This window comes from Neofelis nebulosa, chromosome X, assembly GCF_028018385.1.
Source record: "Neofelis nebulosa isolate mNeoNeb1 chromosome X, mNeoNeb1.pri, whole genome shotgun sequence".
NCBI lineage: Eukaryota > Metazoa > Chordata > Mammalia > Carnivora > Felidae > Neofelis > Neofelis nebulosa.
The window spans coordinates 44,058,274-44,084,919 of NC_080800.1; the positions used below are offsets into that span (position 1 = coordinate 44,058,274).

The 26,646-nt window shown below is 39.3% G+C and overlaps 1 protein-coding gene across 1 annotated transcript in view; it reads right to left on the reverse strand.

Annotated features, from left to right (window-relative positions):
• The window catches only part of DGKK (diacylglycerol kinase kappa), a 191,940-nt gene that overhangs the window by 62,921 nt on the left and 102,373 nt on the right, over window positions 1-26,646 (reverse strand). The window contains exons 5-7 of the mRNA XM_058713165.1: window positions 17,801-17,936; window positions 17,221-17,327; window positions 16,774-16,896 (exon numbers count right to left, since the gene is read on the reverse strand). Coding sequence (XP_058569148.1) covers window positions 16,774-16,896; window positions 17,221-17,327; window positions 17,801-17,936 — 366 coding nt within the window. The remainder of the gene's footprint in view (window positions 1-16,773; window positions 16,897-17,220; window positions 17,328-17,800; window positions 17,937-26,646) is intronic.

The following is a 26,646-nucleotide window of genomic DNA, read 5'->3' on the forward strand; positions in this document are numbered from 1 at the left end:
CTTGACTGATTTCTATAGGTATAATCGATTTTACTGTTTTTATGCTTTAACCTCCATACTGGTTTTCTAAGTGATTAATCTTATACTTTTATTATATGCTTCCATTTACCTGTGAAGTTTTTTCTTTTCATAATTTTCTTACTCATGATTATGGCCTTTTCTTTTCACTCAAAGAATTTTGTTTAACATTTCTTGTAAGATTGGTTTAATGGTGAGGAACTCTTTTAGCTTTTTTTTTTTTTTTTTTTTTTTTTTTGGTCTGGGAAACTATTTATCTCTCCTTCTGTTCTAAATGATAGCCCTTCTGGGTAGAGTATTCCAAGTTTCAGGTTTTTTCCTTTCAGTAGTTTGAATATATTATGCCAGTCCCTTGTGGCCTGAAAACTTTCTTCTGAAAAATCAGCTGATAGACTTAGGGGGTTCCCCTGGTATGTAACAGTTTGCTTTTGTTGCTTTTTAAATTCTATCTTTATCACTAGGCTTTGCCATTTAAATTATTATGTGTCTCAGTGTGGACCTCTTTGGGCTGATTTTGTTGGGGGCTGCCTGTGCTGCCTGGAAATGGATCTCTGTTTCCTTCCTCAGATTAGGGATGTTTTCAGTTATTATTACTTCAAATAAATTTTCTGCCCTCTTTATCACTTTTCCTTCTGGGATCCCTGTAATTGGAATGTTATGCTTGATGATGTTGCTGAGTTCCCTTAGCCTATTCCCATTTTTAAAATATTCGTTTGTATTTTTTTGATCTTCAGCTTGGTTGCTTTCAATTACCCTGTCTTCCAGGTTGCTGACATGTTCCTTTGTCTCCTCTAATCTACTATTGATTCCCTATAGTGTATTTTTAATATAATTTATTGTCAAATTGGCTAAATACAGTGTATAAAGTGTGCTCTTGGTTTTTGGGGTAGATACCCATGGTTCATCACTTACATACAACACCCAATGTTCATTCAACAAGTGCCTTCCTCAATGCCCATCACCTATTTTCCTCTTTCCCCCACCTCCTCATCAACCCTCAGATTGTTCTCTGTATTTGAGTCTCTTATGGTTTGCCTCCCTCTCTCCCTGTTTGTAACTATTTTTTCCCCTTCCCTTCCCCCATGGTCTTCTGTTAAGTTTCTCAAGATCCACATATGAGTGAAAACATATGATATCTGTCTTTCTCTGTATGACTTATTTTATTCAGAATAATACCATCCAGTTCCATCCACATTGCTGCAAATGGCATGATTTCATTCTTTCTCATTGCCAAGTAGTATTCCATTGTATATATAAACTACATCTTCTTTATCCATTCATCAGTTGATGGACATTTAGGCTCTTTCCATAATTTGGCTATTGTTGAAAGCACGGCCATACAAAGCATAGGAGACTGTTAAAAACTGAGAACAAATTGAGGGTTGATGGGGGTGGGAGGGAGGGGAGGGTGGGTGATGGGTATTGAGGAGGGCACCTTTTGGGATGAGCACTGGGTGTTGTATGGAAACCAATTTGACAATAAATTTCATATATTGAAAAAAAAAAAGAAAGCATGGGTATAAACATTGGGGCACAAATGCCCCTATGCATCAGCACTCCCGTATCCTTTGGGTAAATTCCTAGCAGTGCTATTGCTGGGTCATAGGGTAGTTATATTTTTAATTTTTTGAGGAACCTCCACACTGTTTTCCAGAGTGGCTGCACCAGTTTGCATTCCCACCAACAGTGCAAGAGGGTTCGTTCCCTTTTCTCCACATCCTCACCAGAATCTGATGTTTCCTGAGTTGCTCATTTTAGCCACTCTGACTGGTGTGATGTGGTATCTCAGTGTGGTTTTGATTTGTATTTCCCTGATGATGAGTGACTTTGAGCATCTTTTCATGTGTCTGTTGGCCATTTGGATGTCTTCTTTGGAGAAGTGTCTATTCATGTCTTCTGCCCATTTCTTCACTGGATTATTGGTTTTTCGGTTGTTGAGTTTGGTAAGTGCTTTATAGATTTTGGATACTAGCCCTTTATCTGATATGTAATTTGAAAATATCTTTTCCCATTCCATCGGTTGTCTTTTAGTTTTGTTGATTGTTTCCTTTGCAGTGCAGAAGCTTTTTATTTTGATGAGGTACCTGTAGTTCATTTTTGCTTTTAATTTTCTTGTTTTTGGAAATGTGTTAAGAAATTGCTGTGGCTGAGGTCAAAGAGGTTATTGCCTGTTTTCTCCTCTAGGGTTTGGATGGTTTCCTGTCTCACATTTAGTTCTTTCATCCATTTTGAGTTTATTTTTGTGTATGGTGTAAGAAGTTGTCTAGTTTCATTCTTCTGCATGTTGTCATCCAGTTCTCCCAGCACCATTTGCTAAAGACACTGTCTTTTTTCCATTTTTCCTGCTTTGGCAAAGATTAGTTGGTCATACATTTGTGGGTCCAATTCTGGGTTCTCTATTCTATTCCATTGGTCTCTGTGTCTGTTTCAAAGCTCTGATTATAGCTTTGTAGTAGAGGCTAAAGTCTGGGATTGTGATGCCTTCTGCTTTTTTTTTTCAATATTACTTTGGCTATTCAGGGTCTTTTGTGGTTCCATACAAATTTTAGAATTGTTTGTTCTAGCTTTGAGAAGAATGCCAGTGCAATTTTGATTGAGAATGCACTGAATGTGTAAATTGCTTTGGGTAGTATTGACATTTTAACAATATTTATTCTTCCAATCCATGAGCATGGAATATTTTTCCATTTTTTTTGTCTTCTTCAATTTCCTTCATAAGTTTTCTATAGTTTTCAACATACAGATGTTTTATATCTTTGGTTAGGTTTATTCTAGGTATTTTATTGTTCTTGGTGCAATTGTAAATGGGATAAATTTATTGATTTCTCTTTCTGTTGCTTCATTATTGATGTATAGAAATGCAACCGATTTCTGTACATTGATTTTGTATCGAGACTTTGCTGAATTCATGGATCAGTTCTAGCAGCATTTTGGTGGAGTCTTCCAGGTTTTCCATGTAGATTATCATGTTGTCTGTGACCCTGTAGTGTATTTTTAATTTCAGTTATTGAGTTCTTCATTCGTGGTTGGTTCTTTTTTAATATTTTCTATCTCTTTGCTGAAGTTCTCAATGAGATCCTCTGCTCTTTTCTTAAGTCCAGTAAGTAACTTTATGAATGTTACTTTGTATTCTTTATCAGGTATATTGCTTAGTTTTATTTCATTTAGCTCTTTTGCTGTGGTTTTGTCCTGTTCTTTGAAATATTCCTCTGTCTCCTCATTTTGTCTAAGTCTTTGTGTTTATTCCTGTGTATTAGATAAGCCAATTATGTCTTCTGATCTTGAAAATAGTGGCCCTATGAAGAAGATATCTTGTAGTTCCCTGTAGCATCATGTCCCTTATTCACCAGAACCAGGTACTTCTGTAGTGCCTCCTATGTGGGTTGTTTGTGCCCTTCCTTTGTGGCTGCACCTTGTCTGCCTTGAGTACAGTTGGCTGCAATGGTCCACTTTGACTTTTGTGGCATAGTAGGCACAGTTTAATCCCTGTGCCAAGAAACCTGTGTGGGGCTGTAGGCTTATAGTTGGGCAGTGTTGGCAATCAAACCAAATGTCTGTCCTAAGCTCACTTACCAGGGCTGCAGTCACACTGACCTGCAGGACACTCTCCCTGCATTGTCTCCTGAGAGGCTTTTGTTGGTCGGCAAGGCCTGCAGTAAGATCAGATGCCTGCACTCATCCATCTGCCAGGGCTGTAGTTACACTGATCAGCAGGATACCTTCTCTGCACAGCCAACTATAAGGTTTGGATGCTAGGACTGTGGTGCACTGGTGTGTGTGGTTATCTTCTACTCCTTCCAAGGTAGAAGTCAACTTTGGAGTAGTGTTTGTCCCTGCTGGGGTTGCTTGCAGGATGCAGTTTACCAGGAGCTGCTTTGAAGGGACTATCTGTGGGTTGAATGGGGCAGATCTGCAGGAGAATAGGAGAATGGGGGTAGGGCACACAGTGTTAGTAAGTTGGGTGGAGAGTGTTCTCGCTGGTTCCTGTAGGTGTGCAGCTATTTAGGCTGGGAAGGATGGGAGAGAAATGGCACCCAATAGCTCTTTTGTTCTTGGAGAAGTCTCCTACAGGTCTCTTCCAGCCTACGTTCTGGGATTAATAAACAAATCTTCACTTATACCTCAGGTGCTCAAACTGCTGCTTCTATCTATGCTCTATCTTGGCTGGGTTGTTATGTTGTCTATTTAACAAGGACCTAGCTTCCTATCACCCTCTGGTTCTCCTGGAGTTAAGCTCACTGGTTTTTAAAGTACTCAGAATTAAGCCCTGCTGATTGTAAAAACTCATGAAGTTAAGGCCCACTGTTTTTAAAATCCAAATGTTATGGGAACTCATCTTCCCAGTTCAGGTTCCTTGTGCCTGAGGTGCCTGTTGGTAGGGTCTGATTCTCTTACTTCTCTGTACCTGTGGTGTCTCTTCCATTTGTGGTTTCTTTCCCAATTGTGTCTCACTAAGGGTTTGGTTCCCAATTGTATCTCTGCCCCTCTTACCCTTTTTATTGTGGCCTCCTTACTACAATTAACTGTGGAAGGTCTCTTCTGCCAGTCTTTGGGTCATTTTCTGAATTAGTTACATTGATGTGACTACTATCTCAGTGTCTCTGTGGAATGAGGTGAGCTCAGGATCCTACTACTCTGCATCACATAAGTTTTGGTATGTTTTTTTCCATTTTCATTTGTCTCAAGGTATCTTTTTATTTCTCTGTTGATTTCTTATTTGGCCCATTTTTGTACAGTAGCATGTTTAATATCCACATATTTGTGGATTTTCCAGTTTTCTTCCTGTAATTGATTAGTATGTCATACCACTGTGGTCAGAAAAGATGTTTTATATGATGTCAATCTTTTAAAATTTATTAAGACTAGTTTTGTTGTCTAACATATGATCTCTCCTGGAGAATGTTCTATTTGCATTTGACAAAAATGTATATTCTGTGGCTTTTGGATGAAATGTTCAGTATATATCTATTAAATCCATCTGTGGTAATGTGTCATTTAATGCCAATGTTTCTGTATTAAATTTTCTGTCTGGATACTCTTTCTATTGATGACAGTGGAGTATTTAATTTCCCTAATATTGTATTGCTATGCATTTCTCCCTTAGGTACTTCTATGTTAGGTGCATAAATATTTACAAATGTTATATCTTCTTGTTGGATTGTCCTCTTTATCATTATGTAATGACCTTCTTTGTCTCTAATCACAGTCTTTGTTTTAAAGCCTATTTTGTCTAATATAACTACCCCTGCCTTCTTTTGATTTCCATTTGCATGGAATATATTTTTCCATCCCTTCATTTTCAGTTTTTGTGTGTCATTATATCTGAAGTGAATATCTTATAGGCAGGATATAAATGGGTCTTTTTAAAATCTATCCAATCACTCTATGTCTTTTGTTTTGAGAATTTAGTTCATGTATATTATTTAAGATAATTACTGATAGGTATTTATTATTGACATTTTGCTCATTGTTTTTTGGTTGTTTTGTAGATCCTCTGCTCTTTTCTTCTCTTACTCTCTTCCTTTGCGATTTGAAGATTTTCTGTAGTGGTATACTTATATTCCTTTCTCTTTATATTTTGTGTATCTACTAAGATTATTGCTTTGTGGTTACCATGAGGCTTGCGTATAACACCTTTTGTAACAGTCTGGTTTATTTTTATTAAAAAAATTTTTAACATTTATTTATTTTTGAGAGACAGAGAGAGGTAGAGCATGAGCAGGCGAGGGGGAGAGAGAGAGGGAGACACAGAATCTGAAGAAGCCTCCAGGATCTGATCTGTTTGTTAGCACAGAGCCCAAAGTGGATCTCGAACTCATGAACTGCAAGACCATGACCTGAGCTAAAGTTGGAGGCTCAACCGACAGAGTCACCCAGGTGCCCCCCCCATTTTTTTAAAATTAAAACTTATTTATATTTGAAAGATGAGAGAGGCAGAGCATGAGCAGGGGGAGGTGTAACAGTCTGTTTTAAGTTGATAACAATTTAAGTTTAAATGCATTCTAAAACTCTATATTTTACTTCCTCCAAACCTTTTGTGTTTTTGATATTACTATTTAGAATCTTAAAATTTTTTTTATTTATTTCTGAGACAGAGACAGAGCATGAATGGGGGAGGGGCAGAGAGAGAGGGAGAAACAGAATCCGAAGCAGACTCCAGGCTCTGAGCTGTCAGCACAGAGCCCAATGCGGGGCTCGAACTCACAGACTGTGAGATCATGACCTGAGCTGAAGTCGGACGCCCAACCAACTGAGCCACCCACGCGCTCCACCACTTACAATCTTTATAAGTCATGTATCCCTTATAAAATTATGGTTATGGTTACTTTTACTATTTTTATCTTTCATACTAGCTTTATAAATCATTAATTCACCACCTTTACACTGTTAGATTATTCTGAATTTTACAAAATATTTACCCTTACCAGTGAGATTTATATTTTTCATATGTTTTCCTCTTACTAATTAGTGCTCTTCAATTTCAGCTTAAAGAAGTCCCTTTAACATTTTTTTATATGGCCAGTATAGTGGTAATGAACTCATTTAGCTTTTGTTTGAAAAACTCTCTCTCCTTTAATTCTGATGGACACTGCTGTGTTGAGTATTCTTGCTTGGAAGTTTTTTTCCCCAGCATTTTGAATATATTGTCCCAATCCCTTCTGGCTTGCAAATTTTCTGCTGAAAAATCTGCTATAGTCTTATGGGGGTTCACTTGTACATGACAAGTTTTTTTTTATTTTTTATTTTTTAATATATGAAATTTACTGTCAAATTGGTTTCCATACAACACCCAGTGCTCATCCCAAAAGGTGCCTTCCTCAATACCCATCACCCACCCTGCCCTCCCTCCCACCCCCCATCAACCCTCAGTTTGTTCTCAGTTTTTAACAGTCTCTTATGCTTTGGCTCTCTCCCACTCTAACCTCTTTTTTGTTTCCTTACCCTCCCCCATGGGTTTCTGTTACGTTTCTCAGGATCCACATAAGAGTGAAACCATATGGTATCTGTCTTTCTCTGTATGGCTTATTTCACTTAGCATCACACTCTCCAGTTCCATCCACGTTGCTACAAAAGGCCATATTTCATTTTTTCTCATTGCCACGTAGTATTCCATTGTGTATATAAACCACAATTTCTTTATCCATTCATCAGTTGATGGACATTTAGGCTCTTTCCATAAATTGGCTATTGTTGAGAGTGCTGCTATAAACATTGGGGTACAAGTGCCCCTATGCATCAGTACTCCTGTATCCCTTGGGTAAATTCCTAGCAGTGCTATTGCTGGGTCATAGGGTAGGTCTATTTTTAATTTTCTGAGGAACCTCCACACTGCTTTCCAGAGCGGCTGTACCAATTTGCATTCCCACCAACAGTGCAAGAGGGTTCCTGTTTCTCCACATCCTCTCCAGCGTCTATAGTCTCCTGATTTCTTCATTTTGGCCACTCTGACTGGCATAAGGTGATATCTGAGTGTGGTTTTGATTTGTATTTCCCTGATAAGGAGCGATGTTGAACATCTTTTCATGTGCCTGTTGGCCATCCGGATGTCTTCTTTAGAGAAGTGTCTATTCATGTTTTCTGCCCATTTCTTCACTGGGTTATTTGTTTTTTGGGTGTGGAGTTTGATGAGCTCTTTATAGATTTTGGATACTAGCCCTTTGTCCGATATGTCATTTGCAAATATCTTTTCCCATTCCGTTGGTTGCCTTTTAGTTTTGTTGGTTGTTTCCTTTGCTGTGCAGAAGCTTTTTATCTTCATAAGGTCCCAGTAATTCACTTTTGCTTTTAATTCCCTTGCCTTTGGGGATGTGCCGAGTAAGAGATTGCTACGGCTGAGGTCAGAGAGGTCTTTTCCTGCTTTCTCCTCTAAGGTTTTGATGGTTTCCTGTCTCACATTCAGGTCCTTTATCCATTTGGAGTTAATTTTTGTGAATGGTGTGAGAAAGTAGTCTAGTTTCAACCTTCTGCATGTTGCTGTCCAGTTCTCCCAGCACCATTTGTTAAAGAGACTGTCTTTTTTCCATTGGATGTTCTTTCGTGCTTTGTCAAAGATGAGTTGGCCATACGTTTGTGGGTCTAGTTCTGGGGTTTCTATTCTATTCCATTGGTCTATGTGTCTGTTTTTATGCCAATACCATGCTGTCTTGATGATGACAGCTTTGTAGTAGAGGCTAAAGTCTGGGATTGGGATGCCTCCTGCTTTGGTCTTCTTCTTCAAAATTACTTTGGCTATTCGGGGCCTTTTGTGGTTCCATATGAATTTTAGGATTGCTTGTTCTAGTTTCGAGAAGAATGCTGGTGCAATTTTGATTGGGATTGCATTGAATGTGTAGATAGCTTTGGGTAGTATTGACATTTTGACAATATTTATTCTTCCAATCCATGAGCAGGGAATGTGTTTCCATTTCTTTATATCTTCTTCAATTACCTTCATAAGCTTTCTATAGTTTTCAGCATACAGATCTTTGACATCTTTGGTTAGATTTATTCCTAGGTATTTTATGCTTCTTGGTGCAATTGTGAATGGGATCAGTTTCTTTATTTGTCTTTCTGTTGCTTCATTGTTAGTGTATAAGAATGCAACTGATTTCTGTACATTGATTTTGTATCCTACAACTTTGCTGAATTCATGTATCAGTTCTAGCAGACTTTTGGTGGAGTCTGTCGGATTTTCCATGTATAATATCATGTCATCTGCAAAAAGCGAAAGCTTGACTTCATCTTTGACAATTTTGATGCCTTTGATTTCCTTTTGTTGTCTGATTGCTGATGCTAGGACTTCCAGCACTATGTTAAACAATAGCGGTGAGAGTGGGCATCCCTGTCGTGTTCCTGATCTCAGGGAAAAAGCTCTCAGTTTTTCCCCGTTGAGGATGATGTTAGCTGTGGGCTTTTCATAAATGGCTTTTATGATGTTTACGTATGTTCCGTCTATCCCGACTTTCTCAAGGGTTTTTATTAAGAAAGGGTGCTGGATTTTGTCAAAGGCCTTTTCTGCATCGATTGACAGGATCATATGGTTCTTCTCTTTTTTTTTTTGTTAATGTGATGTATCACGTTGATCGATTTGCGAATGTTGAACCAGCCCTGCATCCCAGGAATGAATCCCACTTGATCATGGTGAATAATTCTTTTTATATGCTGTTGAATTCGATTTGCTAGTATCTTATTGAGAATTTTTGCATCCATATTCATCAGGGATATTGGCCTGTAGTTCTCTTTTTTTACTGGGTCTCTGTCTGGTTTAGGAATCAAAGGAATACTGGCTTCATAGAATGAGTCTGGAAGTTTTCCTTCCCTTTCTATTTCTTGGAATAGCTTGAGAAGGATAGGTATTATCTCTGCTTTAAACGTCTGGTAGAACTCCCCTGGGAAGCCATCTGGTCCTGGACTCTTATTTGTTGGGAGATTTTTGATGACTGATTCAATTTCTTCACTGGTTATGGGTCTGTTCAAGCTTTCTATGTCCTCCTGATTGAGTTTTGGAAGAGTGTGGGTGTTTAAGAATTTGTCCATTTCTTCCAGGTTGTCCAATTTGTTGGCATATAATTTTTCATAGTATTCCCTGATAATTGTTTGTATCTCTGAGGGATTGGTTGTAATAATTCCATTTTCATTCATGATTTTATCTATTTGGGTCATCTCCTTTTTCTTTTTGAGAAGCCTACCTAGAGGTTTGTCAATTTTGTTTATTTTTTCAAAAAACCAACTCTTGGTTTCATTGATCGGCTTTACCGTTTTTTTTTTTTTTTAGATTCTATATTGTTTATTTCTGCTCCGATCTTTATGATTTCTCTTCTTCTGCTGGGTTTAGGCTGCCTTTGCTGTTCTGCTTCTATTTCCTTTAGGTGTGCTGTTAGATTTTGTATTTGGGATTTTTCTTGTTTCTTGAGATAGGCCTGGATTGCAATGTATTTTCCTCTCAGGACTGCCTTCGCTGCATCCCAGAGCATTTGGATTGTTGTATTTTCATTTTTGTTTGTTTCCATATATTTTTAAATTTCTTCTCTAATTGCCTGGTTGACCCACTCATTCTTTAGTAGGGTGTTCTTTAACCTCCATGCTTTTGGAGGTTTTCCAGACTTTTTCCTGTGGTTGATTTCAAGCTTCATAGCATTGTGGTCTGAAAGTATGCATGGTATAATTTCAATTCTTGTATACTTATGAAGGGCTGTTTTGTGACCCAGTATATGATCTATCTTGGAGAATGGTCCATGTGCACTCGAGAAGAAAGTATATTGTGTTGCTTTGGGATGCAGAGTTCTAAATAGATCTGTCAAGTCCATCTGATCCAATGTATCATTCAGGGCAATTGTTTCTTTATTGACTGTGTGTCTAGATGATCTATCCATTTCTGTAAGTGGGGTGTTAAAGTCCCCTGTAATTACCACATTCTTATCAATAAGGTTGCTTATGTTTATGAGTAATTTTTTTATATATCTGGGGGCTCCGGTATCCGGCGCATAGACATTTAGAATTGTTAGCTCTTCCTGATGGATAGACCCTGTAATTATTATATAATGCCCTTCTTCATCTCTTGTTACAGCCTTTAATTGAAAGTCTGGTTTGTCTGATATAAGTATGGCTACTCCAGCTTTCTTTTGGCTTCCAGTAGCATGATAAATAGTTCTCCATCCCCTCACTCTCAATCTGAAGGTGTCCTCAGATCTAAAATGAGTCTCTTGTAGACAGCAAATAGATGGGTCTTGTTTTTTTATCCATTCTGATACCCTGTGTCTTTTGGTTGGCACATTTAATCCATTTACATTCAGTGTTATTATAGAAAGATACGGGTTTAGAGTCATTGTGATGTCTGTATGTTTTATGCTTGTAGTGATGTCTCTGGTACTTTGTCTCACAGGATCCCCCTTAGGATCTCTTGTAGGGCTGGTTTCGTGGTGACAAATTCCTTCAGTTTTTGGTTGTTTGGGAAGACCTTTATCTCTCCTTCTATTCTAAATGACAGACTTGTTGGATAAAGGATTCTCGGCTGCATATTTTTTCTGTTTAGCACACTGAAGATATCGTGCCAAGCCTTTCTGGCCTGCCAAGTTTCAAAGGAGAGATCAGTCACGAGTCTTATAGGTCTCCCTGTATATGTGAGGGCACGTTTATCCCTTGCTGCTTTCAGAATTTTCTCTTTATCCTTGTATTTTGCCAGTTTCACTATGATATGTCGTGCAGAAGATCGATTCAAGTGACGTCTGAAGGGAGTTCTCTGTGCATCTTGGATTTCAATGCCTTTTTCCTTCCCCAGTTGAGGGAAGTTCTCAGCTATAATTTCTTCAAGTACCCCTTCAGCACCTTTCCCTCTCTCTTCCTCCTCTGGGATAGCAATTATGCGTATATTATTTCTTTTTAGTGTATCACTTAGTTCTCTAATTTTCCCCTCATACTCCTGGATTTTTTTTATCTCCTTTCTCTCAGCTTCCTCTTTTTCCATAACTTTATCTTCTAGTTCACCTATTCTCTCCTCTGCCTCTTCAATCCGAGCCGTCGTCGTTTCCATTTTGTTTTGCATTTCGTTTAAAGCGCTTTTCGGTTCCTCGTGACTGTTCCTTAGTCCCTTGATCTCTGTGGCAAGAGATTCTCCTCTGTCTTCTATACTGTTTTCAAGCCCAGCGATTAATTTTATGACTATTATTCTAAATTCACTTTCTGTTATATTATTTAAATCCTTTTTGATCATTTCATTAGCTGTTGTTATTTCCTGGAGATTTTTCTGAGGGGAATTCTTCCGTTTGGTCATTTTGGATAGTCCCTGGAGTGGTGAGGACCTGCAGGGCACTTCCCCTGTGCTGTGGTGTACAACTGGAGTTGGTGGGTGGGGCTGCTGTCCGACCAGATGTCTGCCCCCAGCCCACTGCTGGGGCCACAGTCAGACTGGTGTGTGCCTTCTTTTCCCCTCTCCTAGGGGCGGGATTCACTGTGGGGTGGCGTGGCCCGTCTGGGGTACTTGCACACTGCCAGGCTTGTGGTGCTGTGGATGTGGTGTATTAGCTGGGGTGGGTAGGCAAGGTGCACGGGGGCAGGAGGGGCAGGCTTAGCTCGCTTCTCCTTAGGTGAACCACTTCAGGAGGGGCCCTGTGGCAGCAGGAGGGAGTCAGATCCGCTGCGGGAGGTTTGGATCCGCAGAAGCACAGAGTTGGGTGTTTGCGCGGAGGGAGCAAGTTCCCTGGCAGGAACTGGTTCTCTTTGGGATTTTGGCTGGGGGATGGGCGAGGGAGATGGCGATGGTGAGCTCCTTTGTTCCCCGCCAAGCTGAGCTCTGCCGTCCGGGGGCTCGGCAGCTCTCCCTTCCTTTGTCCTCCAGCCTTCCCGCTTTCTGAGCAGAGCTAACTTATGACCTCCCAGACACTAAGTCGCGCCTGCTGTCGGAACACAGTCCGTCTGGCCCCTCCGCTTTTGCCAGCCAGACTCGGGGGCTCTGCTTGGCCGGGGAGCCGCCCCTCCGCCCCGGCTCCCTCCCACCAGTCCATGGAGCGCGCACTGCCTCGCTGCCCTTCCTACCCTCTTCCGTGGGCCTCTCGTCTGCGCTTGGCTCTGGAGACTCCGTTCTGCTAATCCTCTGGCGGTTTTCTGGGTTCTTTAGGCACGTGTAGGTGGAATCTAAGTGATCAGCAGGACGCGCGGTGAGCCCAGCGTCCTCCTACGCCTCCATCTTCCCTCCAACCGACAAGTTTTTGTCTTCTTGCTTTTAATATTCTTTTCTTGTCTTTAACTTTTGATATTTCAATTATAATGTGTCTCTTTGGTCTTTATGGGTCTCTTTGGTTCATCTTATTTGCAACTCTCTTGCCTTCTTGTATCTGTAGGTCTGTTTCCTTCTCCAAGTTAGGAAAGTTTTCAGCCATTATTTCTTCAAATAAGTTTTATAACCCTTCTCTTTCTCTCTCTCTTCTCCTTCTGTAACCCTATAATGAGAATGTTGGTCCACTTGATGTCTCATGATGTCTTTTGCTATCTTCAAGTTTGTTCATATTTTTTTTTTTTTTGCTTCTCAGATTGGGTGTGATCCACTCCCCTGTATTCGAATTCACTCATCTTTTCTTCTGTTTTTTCTAGTCTGTGTTGAACCTCTCTCGTGTCCTTTTCCAGTTCAGTTATTGTATTCTAAAGTTCTGTGACTTTTATTTGCTATTTTCTTATATTCTCTGTCTTTTGTTATTGAGATATAAGCATACAACATTATATTAGTTTTGGGTGTACAGCACAATAATTTGATATTTAAATGCATGGTGATATAATCATCACCATAAGTCTAGTTAACATCTGTCACTATACATAGTTACAGAATCTTTTCCATGTGATGAGAAATTTTAAGATCCACTCTTTAGTAACTTTCCAATATGCAATGTAGTATTAGTAACTACAGTCATCACATTGTACATTACATCTCATGACTTATTTATTTCAGAACTGGAAGTATATTATAATCCTCCTCTTCACCCATTTCACCCAACCCTCACTTTGGCAACTACAAATCTATTATTTAAATCCTCTAATATCATATTGCTGTGCTTTTCTCCCTTAGGTTCACCTATGTTGGGTGCATAAATATTTACAAATGTTATCTCCTTTTGTTGGATTGTCCCTTTATCATTATGTAATGACCTTTTTTTGTCTTTGTATCTATGAGCTTGGTGGGTTTTTTTTTTAGATTTTGCATATACATGAGATCATATAATATTTGTCTTTCCCTGACTTATTTCACTTAGCAAAATGCTCTCAAAGTCAGTGTTGTGGCAAATGGTGAGATTTTATTTTTTATTGCTGAATAATATTCCATTATTGTGTATATCACATTTTCTTTATTCATTCATCTGTTAGTGAATACTTCAGTTGTTTCCATATCTTGACTATTGTAAATAATGCTGCAATGAACATGTTGGTGCACAGATTTTTTTTCAAGTTAGTGTTTTAATTGTCTTTGGGTAAATACCCAGAAGTGTAATCACACTTTTTTGTTTTTACTTTTGTTTCCTTTGCTTTTGGTATTAAATACAAAAAAATCATCACCAAGACAAATATCTTATTGCTTATGTTATCTTCTAGGAATTTTATGGTTCCAGGTCTTATGTTCAAGTCTTTAATCTATTTTGAGTTAATTTTTTGTGAATAATGTAAAATAGTGGTCTGGTTTTATTCTTTTACATGTTGATGATCAGTTTTCCAGCACTATTGAAAAGACTGTCCTTTCCCTGTTGTATATTCTTGGCTCCTTTGTCATAAATTAATTGACCATATATGCATGGGTGTATTTCTGGTTCTGTATTCTGTTCCATTGATCTATGTGTCTGTTTTTCTACCAGTACCATACTGTTTTGATTACCATAGCTTTGTAATAGAATTTAAAATCAGGGAGCATGATGTCTCCCACTTCTTCTTCCTTTCTCAAGATTGTTTTGGCTATCTGTGGTCTTTTGTGGCTCCATACAAATTTTGAGATTGCTTGTTCTATTTCTGTGAAAAATGCCATTGGAATGTTGACGGAGATTGCATTAGGTCTTTAGATTGCTTTGGGCAATCTATGAACATTTTAACAGTATTCATTCTTCCAGTCCATGAGCACAGAATATTTTTCCATTCATTTGTCTCTTCTTAATTTTTATATTTTCTCTCTTTGTTGAAGTTCTCACTATGTTCATCCATTCTCCTGAGGTTGGTGAGCATTTATGGTCATTATTTTGAACACTTTATCAGGTAAGTAACTCTTCTACACTTCATGAAGGACTTTTTTTCTGATGTGTTATCTTGTTCTTTTATTTAGAATATATATTCTTCTGTTTCTTTATTTTCCTTCATTCTCTGGGTTGGTTTATATCAATTAGATTAAACAGCCACCTCTCGGTCTTGAGAGTGTGGCCTTGTGTAGGGGATGAAACTTATTATTCAGCCCTGCCTACCTTTTGGTTGTCTAGTGGCTCCTAGTAGTTGAGAGTGTGCCAAAACATGTCACTGTCCCAAAGGGGGGGATTTTAATCAGTACCTAGTTCGAGTGATTGGAAGCCAGACCCTTAAATAGCAGCTTTTAAAGTATGCAACTATATATAATCCTGTGGGACTGCAGGCATAAGGCCCATGGCCACCAGAGCTGGGAGACCTAGAGGTGCTTCCTGTATGGCAGTTGAAAATATTGGTGTGCCAGACAAGTGTACAAGCTCCTTTTTGGGTGATAGTGGCAACCTGGAGCAAGTCAGAGGGAAAGCACAAAGATAGCATCCACTGGATTTCATCCTGAGATAACACCTTAGTAGGCCCCTAGATGTGTGCCAGACCAGAAGCCTGCCCTTTAGGCTGAAGCTGGACAAATAGACCTCTTTTCAGTCTGTTGTCTGTGCTGTGCCCTGTTTATGGTAGTGGGCCAGGAACCCTCTCTCCATTTGTCACAGTCCTATAGGACCCAGTAATGCAAGTTCTGCTGGCCAGCAGAACCAGGAAATAAAGGGAATCACCTGGGCAGCAGCTGTGAAAAGCCAACATACCAGATTCATGTAAAAGTTCCCCCCTGGGAGATACTGGTACTCTGGAGTGTGGCAGAAAGAGAGCGCCAATGTGGTGCTTATCCTCCTAGGTCTCTAAAATGTATACAGTGCACTCTTAGATATGTGTTCAATTAGAAGCCTGCTCCTCAGGCCATAATTATGAAGATATGGTAAGAGTCCTCTTCTACAGTAACACTGGGATCCTCAGATTGTTGCTTCTTGCTCTATCCTGGGTGTGGTAGCTGGGTAGGAACTCTTTCTCCATTAGTTACAGTTCTTGGGACCTATACTCACTGGTCACCAGATCCACGTGATCTAGAGTTGTCCCCTGGGGACAGCTGAAAAACTTGGGGTGCCTGATGGGGATACAAGCTCCTTTCCAGGAGAAACTTATGACCTGGAACAAGGTAAAGGGATCCAGAGTCTTCTAAAAAGAAGCTCAGGCATTAGTTTCTTCTTGCCTAGAATAACCAGTTTCACAGGAGCATCTAAAATCTAAATGGTCTAGATAAGTGTTTCTCAACATTGGCACTATTGATATTTTGGGTCAGATAGATTTTTTGTGTTGCCTTGTGCATTATGGGAGGTTTAGCAACTCCCCAAGTTGTAACAATAAAAAATGCCTGCAGACATTGTCAAATGTCTCCTGTAAGTGGGACAAAATCACCCCCAGTTAAGAACAATTGGTATAGAGGAAGGGTAGTGTTGTAGTTAAGAATATGGTTTTGCAGAATTATATATGAATCAAGACTCTTTTTGCTTACTGGCTGCATGACCTTGAGCAAATCACTTCATTTTTCTGAACCTCACTTTCCTCATCTGTAAATGGGGACAATGAGGCCCTGTTTAGGGTTGTTGTAGGGATTAAATGAGATAATGTACACAAAACACTCAGTAAATAGTGGCAATAGTAGTATGTTAATATTATTAACCATTATTAATTAACAAAGATTACAAGTTCCCAGAAAATGGTGAATGAAGAAAGGAGGTTTCTTAAGGATAGACTCAGAACTTATTTATTTATTTTTTTAGTTGCCTGTCCTGTCATAACAGAGTTAAGATTTTCCCATTTACTAGTAGACCTCACTAGCAAGTCTTTCTCTTCAAGACTCTAGCCAGTTCTGGAAAGGCTAACTACTGAGCTCTATACTATGTAATCTGCATAATATATTTGGGGTAAGGGTCTCTTAGATTTCTATGTGTAGGCACATAGCTTACCTCCACCCCCTCTCTAGAAGTCAAGTTCTCAAGGAGACGAGAAGAGTCTTACCGTAGAATTACACCAGAGACATCGGAAGTCTTGAAGTCTTTGGTAACTGCCACAGTTCTCATGACATACTGCACACTGAGAACTGACAGATATATTTCCTTCTACCCACTGATGAGGCATAGTCTTCTGAAAGGTAAATAAAAAGATAAGAGATAGAAGTTAGAGATATAAAAGAGAGAAAGGGCCAGCTGGAGTAACTATGCTACCCCATGAGGGACATTAAGTGACCCCAACAAGGTTCTTCATGGTCTTGCCCTCCCCACTCCAATGCTAGCAAATGATGACAGCTGGATGTGGGGCTTTCATTCTTCTAGATTGGCTGGATTGTAAGCCTAAGGAGGAAGTCTACTTGGGTTGTATGTAACGAGAAGTCTTCGTTCCCCTGTGTGTCCTGCCTAAAGGGGAGATGGGAAAGAGTGGCTGTAAGAGAAGATGGCTGGTACTTACCACTTCATCTGCGGGCATGAGGAGGTCATCAGTGATAGACAAAGTATTCCATTTACAGTCTTTGATTGCTCTCAAAGCACATAATTTGTGAGACTTCACTTTGCACACTATGACAAAAGGAGGAGAAAAGATGGATGTGAATCTGGTGACAATGAAGATTCTAAAGCCCTTCCCTAATTTCTCTGAAAGTTAGAACCTAGGTGAATCTAAATAGTTCTGACCAACCTCCAAAGGCCTGATTCTCATATGATCTAGTTCCTTTTTATTCTTATGGACTAAATTTTCTACTTATCTGATTTGAATGGAAATTGATGGCAAGAATGAGGTGATTTCTGTTTTTCCAATTCTTGTGACCATGTTGTCCAATCCTGTCAGATCCAACCCTCCATTTTAGTTCATGAGAATTCCCCCCTTTGCCAGCTTCTTTCCATCTCTTTTCTTTAGTCTGTTAAGTGTCAGAATTAACCTTACATTAGAGTCAGTGACTTACTGTGAGTCAGTGACACTAAAGCCGCATGAATTCCTTTACCCCTATCTCTACCCACTGGGCTCCATTTCCTAAAGTAATCAGAAAAGGTACCTTCGCAGATTATAACATTTCTAGATAAGGCAGGAATGCTCTCCCGACAGACGTTGCAGTGCTGGGTCCGGTGGCTGTGGCTGGAGTACCAGTAGTGCATTCCAACAAGGAAAGGGTTGTTTTCTGCTGCAGGTATCTAAAATAAGTCAAAGAGAAGAGAGAATAGAGTTAAAGAAGACATGTGAGGGAAGGCCAGAAAATCTGCTCCTAAGGCTGAAAGGGCCACGTAGGTGTCAGAGCGTGTGAAGAGGAAAACCAAATATTGGAGCCAATACCTAACAAATATCCCACCTCCAATTTTTTCCCTCAGTAGTTTTGGAAAGGGAAAAAGAATAGGGGGGTAGACCCTGCAATTGGAGCTGGATACAGGAACAATGATATCTAAACCACTGTATTGGTTTAGTCTAAGCAAAATTAGTTCTGTTAGCCTTGGCCGTGGTTCTCTTTGAGTAATCAGGAAAAGGAGGTAGTTACCTGGAAATACAGTGATAATCCAAGTCATCTGGCCAAGCAAGAAAGGGAGATGGCAGGGCTCTGTGACTCTGGGCTAAGGAATGCTTTAACTACCTCCTGGAGACATACCTTCTCCTTCCTGGCCTTGCTGCTGCCAAGTAAGCAGAGCACTGCATTACCTGGACAATAGTTTCATCTCAGGGGTTTCTTGCCCAAGACTTTTTTTTTTTTTTTCTGAATGCCATGCTCTGACTACCTATAGCAGTTTCCTGTTTAATCAGTTTAATTCATTCAAAATTCATTAAACAAATATTTACTGAGTAACTATTATGTGCTTAGCACCTTTCAAGGCATTGGAGCTATAAGAACAAGACAAAAACCTTGCCCTCATGAAATTATATTCTGTTTGGGGTCCTCTCTCATGGTATTAAATTTGACATTTGCTGTTAACCAGTCTATAAATGCTGCATTTGTTTATCACAGCCTGACTCTCATGACTATGGGGAAGGCAGAGGGTAGTTTGGGAGTTCAAAGGAGAAAGGAAGTGGTGGGCACCAAACACTCTCATTTGTTCTGGGTGTGCATTCCATGGGACTCTTCCACTTTTCTCACTCTTCTGAATGTCTGATTTGTTCCTTTTCTGCACTCCTGTTGAGTGTAGACATAGGTGTACACATTTAGCTTTTTATTCTTGACAATAAGTAATGGACTATATTTATATAATATAACGGGTTGGTGTGTAAAGGCATAACAAGACTGTAAAAAGGGATATATACTCTCCCTTATCACAGCTTATAGGGGTCCATTAGAGACACACACACAGAGAGAATGAGAGAGAGAGAGAGAGAGCACTATTGAGGGTTTTAGCACATTAAATATTCAGCCTTGATCAGTTTACAGGAATTAACCATCTAAACCATAGCCTACACATGGCACTCTATGATCCCTCCTTACCCCTTCTGGTATGCTGGATATGTGCTAAGATGTTGTTGGATTGACCAGGAAGCTTCTGGAAAGAAAAGCTACTTTGATGAGCTAAAGGCTTACCTGGCCTGGGATCACTTTGTGATCGCAATGTTTCTTGCATGCTTAGATCCTGACAAGGCTCTAAGAAGATCAGAGTAGATGGCTAAGAGTCCTGAGGAAGTGACATAGTCTTGGCTTTGGAAGTCTGAGCTCCCAGCACCTTTCTACTTCCCACGAAATTATAACTCTACCAGTATGTTCCTTACTTCCAATATCTTTCCTTCCTCCAATAATTATTAAAAGCCAAATTTGTGTCATCTATGAAGCTGGACACTGGAGACACAGGGATAAATGATCTAAACTTCTTGCCTCCAGGGAGCTCATAGTCTAGTAGAGCAAACAACTTCCTAAACAGATCATTTCATTACAGAGTGACAAGTGAGCTCTCCTAGAATGTGCAAGGCTTAGTCCATTTAAGAATTATTAAGTAAAATGTCATCAGAATTTGAAAATTTGGAAAATTATTACCCTATGTTTATTGCAAACCATAAGAAACTGTGCTCTGGAGAGAACACAAAAAGTGTGGCTGGACAAACTTTTGCTGGAGGGATTAGATGTGTGACACATGGATCCAATAAACTATCTCAGCAGAAACATTGCCAGCTTGGACTGAAGGATCAGATATGGGACCAAATGAAGAAAGGCTGTCAGACTTTGGGGATTCTACAGGCAGAATATAGGCTGATAGAGTTATTTGGCTGTGAATATGTGTTATTCTTCAAGAAAATGTAAGAAAGACTCCACGTGGGCTCAGAGGTAAGCAGGGATGTTGAGAGTGGCTCAGAGGCCAGAGGTGCTGCCCCTACCACCATAGATCCAGAGAGGGCTGGCTTGGAAGTAGGCCACTGTCCTCTGGACCCAGAGAGTTGGGCCACTTCCTTGGTTAGAGAGGGTGGCTGCCACCCCTGTGGGATTGAGAGAATGGGGCCAGAGGAAAGAATATCAAGTTACCAGAGAATTATTCTGAGGCCTGGAAACCTAACGGAATTTGCTCTGCTGGGTTGTCAGTTTGCTCTAGACCAGCAACCCTTTTATTTCTTCCATTTCCTCTCTTTCATAATGGGAATGTCTATTCTACGCCTGTCTTAACATTGTATTTTGGAGAGAAATAACTTGTTTTCTAGGTTTTACAAGTCCACAAATAGAGAGGAAATTTTCCCCAATTGGGCCATACCAAAAGTCTCATTCATACGTGATTTAGATTATGTAGAAGGTAAGGTTTAGAGTTAAGAGTTAATGCTGGAATGGGTTAAGACTTTGGGGGATGCCAGGAGGGGGTGGATGTATTTTGAATATAGGAAGGATATAAGTTTTGGGGGGATGAGGGCAGAGGACAAACTCTTATGGATGAATTGTATTTCCCCCAAAATATGTCAAGTCCTATTTCTCAGTGCCTGTGAATGTGACCTTATTTGGAAATAGGGTCTTTGCAGATATAGTTAATTTAAAGAGGCCATACTGGATTAGACCACACATAGCCCTAATCCAATGACTGGTGTCCTTATAAGAAGAGGAAAATTTGGACACAACTACGCACATAGAAAAGACTACCACGTGAAGATACAGAGCATGTAGACTCAGGGGGTAAAACCATGTGATGATGGAAGCAGAGATTGGAGTAATATGTTTAACAATCCAAGGAATGTCTGCAATAACCAGAAGCTAAGAAGAGACAAAGAAGGATCATCCCCTAGAGACTTCAGAGAGAGCATGGTTCTGCTGCCACCTTGGTTTTGGATTTCTAGACTCCAGAACTGTGAGAGAATAAGTTTCTGTTTTTTTAATTCACTCAGTTTATGGTGATTTGTTATGGCAGTCCTAAGAAACTAATATAGTATATCATTACAGGCTTCTCCAGTAGTTGACACAGATTAAAAATCCATTTTGAAGACAGATGAAAAACTGGAATGTATACAAATAACTGATCTCTGGATGCTAAGGAGGACAGTTTAACTTAAGGCTTTCAGTGCATGGGTGTTGGATTTTGTGCTTGATTTTTTTTATCCCCTCTAAAATATTTAGGTGAATTACATTTGTGCAGAGACCATCACTCCAATCATATTCTTTGCTCTTTTAGGGCAGCTAAGGCTATTTACTCCATCTACTGAATCTCTCTCAGCATAATCCAGAACCCAGATAGGCGCAGTAATTATTTTTCTATTAAAGAAGTTCCAGGCTTTTTGTAAACTCTACAGCACTATCCAAATGTGAGGACTTAATAACATTACTTATCTGAAAAGTGTTTAATAATCTCAAATGAAATATCCCATAAAACACAAAATCTTCTAAAGATGTATTTTCTTAAAGGAATCTTGTTTGGGATGGCTTATGTGATGAAAGGCTATGTTTAGATATAATGGAATCTGTGATTTGTGCTGTAACTTACACTCAATTGCTTTGTTATTTCAAGGATTAGTAACTACAAAATGTTAGGGCTTCCAGGTTAGCCATTGGTAGCATAACCATATCATCCAAATCAGGACACTTTAACAGTAAAAGGGAAGGCTATTAGTAATTATGCTGAGGTAATAAGTGTAAACTGTGTTCATCCTGAGTATGCATGAGCTAGACAATCATTTAGTCAACTTGAATCTATTTATTGATCTACACAGTCTAGTTGTCTGGCTTAGTGCCACTAAGGTGTCTATCAGACTACCCCATAATCACAAGTGGTGGGGACTAGGAGAGAGAATGAAGATAATTAGCCAGAATTTAAGATGTCCTTCCAAGAACATGGATTAAGAGTTAGGAGATCTGAAATCTCAATTCTTCAACAGTAAGCTGTGACTTTAGGCAAGACAACTGAACTCCTCTGAAGTTCAGTTTTCTCATCTGCTTAATTAAATCTTAGAATCATAAGGTTTTGAAATTGAAATGAATGTTAGAATTCATCTAGTCTGCCTATCAGAAAAAAGACTAATTTTTGCTTTAAACTGAATTTAAAAAATTGATGTGTATTTGACAATTAAAAATTATATATTTTAATTTAATTTGATGATCTGATACAAACACACACACACACACCCAAAGTCAAACTAATTAACATATCTATCACCTCAGATGGTTACCACTTTCTTTCCTTCTATGTTTCTGTGTGTGTTGGGAACACTTAAGATCTTCCCTCTTAGCAAATTTTAGTATACAATGAATGATTGTTACTTAAACACATTGTTGTACATTAGATCTCCAGAACTTATTCTTCCTGCATAACTGAAACTTTGTACCCCTTAACCAACATCTCATTTCTCTTTCTCCTAGCACTTGATAACTACCATTTACTCTCTGCTTCTCTAAATTTGACTATTTTAGATTCCACATATAAGTGAGGTCATGCAGTATTTGTCTTTCTGTGTCTGCTTTTTAAATTTAATATAGTGTCCTCTAGGTTCATCCATGTTGTTGCAACTGGAAGAATTTTCTTCTGTTTAAAGGCTGAACAATATTCCATTATGTGTGTGTGTGTGTGTGTGTGTGTGTGTATCACATTTTCTTTGTCCATTCATCCATTGAGGGGCATTTAGGTTGTTTTCATATCTTGGTTATTGTAAATGATGCTGAAATAAACATGGGAGTGTTGATATCTTTTTGAGATCTGGATTTCATTCCCATTGGATATATATGCAAAAGTGAGAATGGTGGAGCATAAAATAGTTCTATTTTAAAAACAGATGAGCATAAGGTAAGGGAAGCAAAAATAATTTAAAAACAGGGAGGAGGGAGGAGGGGCCAAGATGGCTGAGTAACATGGAAGTTCTCTGCTTCTTTTGTCCCTGAAACGCAGCTAGATCAGCATCAAACCATTTTTGCACACCTAGAAAATTTGTCTGAGAATCAACACAACAATCTGCATAACTTGAGCCACAGAACTCGGCAGTTACATGGCATGGAGAGGTTAACCAGGAGAGAGAGAAACCATGGAGGGTAGGGAGCAGTATTTGTGAAGACAGGACACAGAAAGCGGGGAGAGTACAGGAAAAGCACTCCCCCGAAAAGTGGCTGGAGAGAAAAACAAAGAGTGGAAGCACTACAATTGCCTGAACAAGAAAGGGAGAAAGGAGAGGGTTTCAATATCATGTAAACAGGGCAGAGCAGCTTTGGAAATTCTGCAGCCCAATACCTGGCAGTGCTCTGGTGGAAAGGGCAAATCCCCAGGAGCTGGCAGTGAGGTCTGAGGGGTCTGCAGGTCACACAAGGAGAAGTGGTTCCCCTGCTACCCTGCTAGGAAGGCATTTGGTAGGCCTCCCCACAGGCATAGGTCCCAGTGGACCCCAGAGAACACAATTGCTGGTACTGGAACAAAGATGGCAGGGTATGCTGAAACCTTATGTGGGTTGTGTGCTGTGATTTACCATAATCCCTGAAACGCTGCAGCTATGAGATTGCACGAACTTATTCTGGGGCAAGCCAGCATCCAGTCACAACCTTTGAACCTCTGCCACAGCATGGTCACGTGAACATTCCCAGGGGGCAAGCCAGCATCTGGCCACTGCTTGGAGAGGCCCTCCCCCAAAGGGTATGAGTGGATCCAAGCCGCAGTGCCCTCAGAAGTGAGGGGTTTGGAAACACAACCCCATCTGAGATAAAATTAGGGAGGGGGTTGCCACTTGGCAGGCTGACATCTTGGACTCAGGCAGTGTAGAAGCAGGGAGTGGAAGGAAGCTGGAGACAAAGGAGGGGTGTATAATGGCCAGTTGGTGAAAGCACAGAATTCTGAAGGTAGAAGGTAGAGCCTGGGAAGCTGGGTGATGCCATTTTTACTTCTCCTGTGCATGAGTGTGTGCGTGTGCACGTGCCATAGCAATCCACCCCATTACGCTAGGCAGTGCCACCTAGTGGAAAATGGAGCCATTACACCAAGCCCTGTCCAGCTGCACCAACCAAGCCCCAGAGGACAACCACAAGTCTCTCTGCCTGAGTAGTGTACAGACTGTAAAGTGCTTCATATATGACTTCTAGGGAACACGGCATGTAATTTTATTCAAATTTCATTCTGTATATTGGTCCATCTATTTGAGTTTTTTTTGTTAGTTTTGTATTTTCTTTTCCTTTTTTTCTTTTCTTTTTTCATGAATATGGAAAGATAAAAATTTATTTTTAGTTTATGTTTCTATATAAAAATTTGTTCTAATTTTTTACTTTATTTTTTGGAACTTTTATCTCTATTTTATCTATATTAATTATTTTATTCTATTTTATTGTATACATTTCCTTAATTTTTAAACATTTTCTTCTTTTCTTTTCTTTTCGTTTCCTTTCCTTTTTCTCTATTCTATCAAGCTTCTTTCAACAACCAGAACAAAACATACCTAGGATCTAGCTTCCATTATTTGACTTTTTTTGTGTTCTTTTTAATCTTTTTAATTTTCTTTTTTAAAATTTTATTCATTCTTTTTCTTCATCCAAAATGATGAAAAGAAGGAATTCACCCCAAAAGACAGAACAGGAAGAAATGATAGCCAGGTACTTAACCAAAAGAGATATAAGCAAGATGTCTGAACTAAAATTTAGAATCACGAAATTAAAAATACAAGCTGGGGTTGAAAAAAGCATAGAATCCCTTTCTGCAGAGATAAAAGAAGGAAAATCTACTCAGGACAAAATTAAAAATGCTATAACTGAGATGCAGTCTTGAACGAATGCCATGGCAGCAAGGATGAGTGAGGCAGAGCAGTGAATCAGCAATATAGAAGACAAACTTATGAATAATAATAAAACAGAAAAAAAGAGGGAGACTAAGGCAAAAGAGCACGATTTAAGAATCAGAGAACTCAGCGACTCATTAAAAAGGAATAACATCCAAATCATAGGAGTCCCAGAAGATGAAGAGAGAGAACAAGGGTCAGAAGGTTTATGCAAGCAAATTATAGTGGAAACTTTCCTAACCTGGGGAAAGACACAGACATGAAAGTCCAAGAAGTGTAGAGAACTCCCATTAGATTCAACAAAAAATGACAATCACCAAGGCATATCATACTCAAATTCACAAAATACACAGACAAGGAAAGAATTATGAAAAAAGCAAGGTAAAAAAAGTCCTTAACCTATAAGGGAAGACAGATCAGGTCCAGAGCAGACCTGTCCACAGAAACTTGGCAGGCCAGAAAGGAGTGGCAGGATATATTCAGCATGCTGAATCAGAAAAATATGCAGCCAAGAATTCTTTATCCAGCAAGGCTGTCATTCAAAATAGGAGAGATAGAGTTTCCCAGAGAAACAAAAACTACAGGAGTTCATGGCCACTAAACCAGCTTTGCAAGAAATTTTAAGGGGGACTCTCTGAGGGGAGAAAAGATGAAACAAAACAAAAAAGACCAAAAGCAACAAAGACTAGAAAGGCCCAGAGAACATCACCAGAAACTCCAATTCCACAGGAAATACAGTGGTAATAAATACATATCTTTCAGTACTCACTCTAAATGTCAATGGACTAAAGACTCCAATCTTATCCATAGAATGGATAAGAAAGCAAGATCCATCTATTGGCTGTTTACAAGAGACCCATTTTAGATCTAAAGACACCTTTAGATCAAAGTAAGGGGATGGAGAACCATCTATCATGCTAATGGTCATGAAAAGAAAGCCAGAGTAACCATACTTATAGCTGACAATCTGTATTGCAAAATAGACCATAACAAGAGATGAAGAAGGGCATTATATCATAATTAAGGTGTCTATCCACCAAGATCTAACAATTATAAACATTTATGCCCCAACATTGTCACCAAAATATATCAAACAATTAATCACGAATGTAAAGAAACTCACTGACAAAAATACCATAATAGTAGGGGACTTCCACATTCCATTTATAGAGATGGAAAGATTGCCTAAGCAGAAAATCAACAAGGAAACAATGGTTTTGAATAACACACTGGACCAGATGGACTTAACAGATATGTTCAGAACATTTCATCCTAAAGTACCAGAATACATATTTTTCTCGAGTGTACATGGAACTTTCTCCAGAATAGATCACATACTGGAACACAAGTCACGTCTCAAAAAGTACAAAAAATTGGGATAATACCATGCATATTTTCACACCACAACATTATGAAACTCGAAATCAACCACAAGAAAAAATTTAGAAAGACAATAAATACTTGGAGATGAAAGAATATCCTACTAAAGAATGAATGGGTTAACCAAAAAGTTAAAGAGAAAATTAAAAACTACATGGAAGCCAATGAAAATGATAACACCACAGCCCAAAACCTCTGGGATGAGCAAAGGCGATCATAAGAAGGAAGTATATAGCAATTCAGGCCTTCCTAAAAAAGGAAAAAAGGTCTCAGATACACAACCTAACCTTACATCTTAAAGAGCTAGAAAAAGAGGGGCGCCTGGGTAGCTCCATCGGTTGAGCA